At 41.8% G+C, this 4247-nt stretch overlaps 1 protein-coding gene across 1 annotated transcript; it reads left to right on the top strand.

Moving 5' to 3' along the window:
• The first annotated feature begins 2407 nt into the window (after window positions 1-2407).
• On the top strand, window positions 2408-2848 carry LOC138882202 (uncharacterized). The gene has a single exon (XM_070162655.1). The coding sequence runs from the start codon at window positions 2408-2410 to the stop codon at window positions 2846-2848; it is 441 nt and encodes a 146-aa protein (XP_070018756.1).
• The last annotated feature ends 1399 nt before the right edge of the window (window positions 2849-4247 follow it).

The raw sequence follows: 4247 nt of genomic DNA, 5'->3' as shown, positions 1-4247 counted from the left end.
CTCGTATTCAGGCGTAGGCTCAGGGTGTAGAGCAGCATAAACAGAAACAAAGGGCCGATCGTGAGCATGATAGGGCCCAGAATAAGAGAGCGAGGTCTTCAGGTCCTTCTGGTGAGTTTCGAGGTGGTCAAAGGAAGCAATATTCAAGATATCCATCCCGCCCTCGGCTAGCATGCCCCCTCAGTTTGGCGAAAAGAGATTTGATCATTCTACATATTCAGGGCCTCGTCAAAATTTTAGGGCCTAAGGTTATCAATATAGGGGTGAGTCAAATCAGATAAGGCCACCCTTGCCATAATGTACTCAATGTTGTAAGTAGCATACCGGGCAGTGCCGTATGGGATTAGGTGTTTGTTATACTTGTGGTTATCCGGGCCACGTTATGAGGGATTTTCCAATGAAAGGTGATGCAAGCATAGCTCAGCCAGCGGGATCTGTGGCTGGATTGTCATCATCAATACGCCCCCTGATGCAAGGTCCCCAAGCACCAATGAGTCGTGGTAGAGGCAGAGGCAGAGCATCTAGCTCGAGCAGCCCTCAGAACCACATTTATGCGTTGGCAGGACGAAAGGACCAAGAGTCATCGCCTGATGTTGTTAGAGGTATATTATCAGTCTCCTCCTACGATGTATATGCACTAATTGATCGAGGTTCCACCTTATCATACGTTACTCCATTGAATTCTAGTATGTTTGAAATAAAACTTGAATTGGTTAAACCTTTTGAGGTTTCTACACCTGTTGGGGACTCAGTGATAGCTAAGCAGGTATATAGGGGTTGTATAATAATAGTTCATGGTCGACCTACCATAGCAGACTTAATCAAGTTAGATATGGTAGAATTTGATGTTATAATGGGTATGGATTGGTTGGCTTCTTGTCGTGAGAACATTGATTGTAGATCAAAGATAGTCCGATTTCAATTTCATGGGGAGCCTGTTTTGGAGTGGAAAGGTAACATGGCATTGCTGAGAGGTAGATTTATTTCCTATCTCAAGGCAAGGAAGATGATAAGAAAGGGCTGTATTTATCACTTAGTTCGGGTTCAGGATGTGGAAGTAGAGTCACCAACCATTTGGTCCATCTCGGTGGTGAATGAGTTTCTAGATATCTTCCCTGATGAACTTTCGGGTCTCCCTCCAGAGTGAGAAATTGAGTTTTCTATTGACCTACTACCAGATACTCACCCAATATCTATTCCTCCCTATAGAATGGCCCTCGCAGAGCTGAAAGAGTTAAAAGAACAACTAAAGGACTTTCTTGAAAAAGGTTTTATCAGACCTAGTACGTCACTGTGGGGAGCACCTGTGTTGTTTGTAAGGAAGAAAGATGGTTCCTTAAGAATGTGTATTGATTATAGGCAACTGAATAAGTTGACGATCAAGAATAAGTACCCGCTCCCAAGGATTGATGACTTATTTGATCAGTTGTAAGGTGCCAAGTGATTTTCAAAGATAGACTTGAGGTCCGAGTACCATCAGGTAAAGATTAAGGATGAAGATATTCCGAAGACAACATTCAGGACTAGATATGGGCACTTTGAGTTTTGGGTTATGTCGTTCGGTCTGACCAATGCCCCAGCAGTATTCATGGATTTGATGAACCGTGTGTTCACGCATTTCTTAGATCTGTTTATAATTGTATTCATTGACGATATATTGGTATATTCTCATTCAGAGGATGAACATGCTGGTCATTTACGTACGGTGCTCAGAGTTCTACAAGAAAGGTTTCTAAGTGTGAATTCGGTTGAACTTTGTAACGTTTCATGGGCATGTCATTTCGGGTGAAGGCATCCGAGTGGATACATAAAACATTGATACAGTAAAGACTTGGCCTAGGCCCATAACACCGACGGAGGTTCGTAGCTTTCTTGGTTTGGCAGGTTATTACAGGAGATTTGTGGAAGGATTTTCTTCCCTTTCAGCACCTTTAACAAAGTTGACTCAGAAGGGAGCAATGTTTCAATGGACTAATGCTTATGAACGGAGTTTCCAGTCATTAAAGGACAGATTAACTTCAGCACTGATTCTAACGCTCCCAGAAGGGGTCGATGGTTATGTTATCTATTGCGACGCTTCAGGCGTTGGATTGGGTTGTGTGCGGATGCATCATGGTAAGGTTGTGGCCTATGCTTCTAGATAACTAAGAAAGCACGAGAAGAACTACCTGACCACGATTTAGAGTTAGCTGCGGTGATCCATGCACTAAAGATATGGAGGCACTACTTGTATGACATTCATGTTGATATCTATACGGATCATAAGAGCCTCCAGTACATCTTCAAGCAAAAGGAATTGAATTTTCATCAAAGGAGATGGTTGCAACTACTTAAAGACTATAACGTTAATATTTTATACCATCCGGGGAAGGCAAACGTAGTTGCCGATGCTCTCATCCATAGATATATGGGTAGCCTATCATATTTGCAGCTCGAAAAGAGGGGAATAGCCCATGAGGTTCATCAGCTAGATAGTCTTGCAGTTCGGTTAATGGACTCAAGTGACATTGGAATTACTCTTCAGGATACGACAACATCATCTTTAGTAACTGAAGTAAAGGAATGCTTGTACGAGGATCCTGTGCTAATTCATTATAGAGATACCACTCTTCAGAAGGAGAAGACACCGTTTGAAATTACCGAAGATGGGGTTCTCATATATCAAGGGAGATTATGTGTGCCTAATGTTACAGGGTTGCATCGGCAGGTTATGGGAGAAACTCACTATTCATGTTATTCTATCCATCCAGGAGCGACAAAGATGTATCATGACATTAGGGAAACATATTGGTGGGATAGAATGAAAAAGAATATAGCAGAATTTGTTGCTCAATGCCCTAACTATTAGTAGGTTAAGATTGAGCATCAAAAACCCGGTGGATTATTGCAGGCTATGGAGATTCCAACTTGGAAATGGGAAATAATCAATATGAACTTCATCATAAGCTTACCTCGTACCCAGCGTAAGTTCGATTCGATATGGGTGATTGTTGATAGGCTCACAAAGTTAGCCCATTTTCTGCACGTTAGAACTACGTATTCCTCAGAATATTATGCGAGGCTTTATATTAAGGAGATAGTACGACTACTTGGTGTCCCTGTATCTATTATCTCAAATAGAGGAGCTCAATTTACAGCTAACTTCTAGAGGTCCTTCTAAAAGGGATTGGGGAATCAAGTAAGTCTTAGTACAACATTTCATACCCAAACAGACGAACAGGCTGAGCGTACTATTCAAACACTGGAGGATATGTTGTGAGCTTGTGTAATAGACTTAAAAGTAAGTTGGGATGATCATCTGCAGCTTATTGAGTTCGCATATAATAATAGCTACCATTCCAGCATTCAGATGGCTCCATATGAAGCTCTTTACCGACGAAAGTGTAGGTCGCCTATAGGGTGGTTCAAGGTTGGAGAATATGTATTACACGGGCCAAACCTGGTTCAGCAAACCATAGAAAAAGTAAAGCTTATCCGAGATCGACTATTAATAGCTAAGAGTCATCAGAAGTCATATTCAGACGTGCGACGTCGAGATTTAGAGTTCAGGGTTGATGACTGGGTATTCTTGAAGGTGTCGTCTATGAATGGTGTGATGAGATCTGGCAAGAAGGGTAAACTTAGCCCACAATATATTAGGCCTTATAGGATCATTCGGAGAGTGGGCTGAATAGCTTATGAGTTAGAATTGCCCTCGGAATTGGAGTCTATCCATCCATTTTTTCATGTATCTATGTTATGAAAGTGCATTGGTGATCCTACCTGAGTGGTTCCCACGAATAATGTACAGATTACAGAGGACTTCTTATATGAGGAAATTCCATTGCCATTCTAGACCGACAAATCCGCAAGCTACGGAAAAGGAGGTAGCCTCCGTGAATGTGCTTTGGAGGAACAACAATGTAGAAGAAATGACTTGGGAGGCCAAGGAAGACATGAAGTCTAGATATCCCTACCTATTTTCTCTTCCAGAGAAGGGTCTGACTGAGATGTCATAACCTCAAGGTGCGTTTATAAATTCTTCTATTGATTATTATCATTATCCTGTGTGTCATTGAATTATTAAGCTTCTACGGGGAGAGTTGGTAGTAGTGTTGTTACAAAAGGCAACCTTGCCAAAGTTATATGGATAACGGAGAGTGGAACATTCGAGGATGAATGTTTATAAGGGGGGAAGGATGTTACATCTTGCATTTTCGTACGTTAAAAGTTTCGTCTTCGGTTAACCGACGTAGAATCAGGGATGG

Source organism: Nicotiana sylvestris, chromosome 11, assembly GCF_000393655.2.
Source record: "Nicotiana sylvestris chromosome 11, ASM39365v2, whole genome shotgun sequence".
Lineage (NCBI taxonomy): Eukaryota > Viridiplantae > Streptophyta > Magnoliopsida > Solanales > Solanaceae > Nicotiana > Nicotiana sylvestris.
Note: the sequence above shows the minus strand (reverse complement) of the source record. Positions and strands in the feature narration are given on the sequence as shown.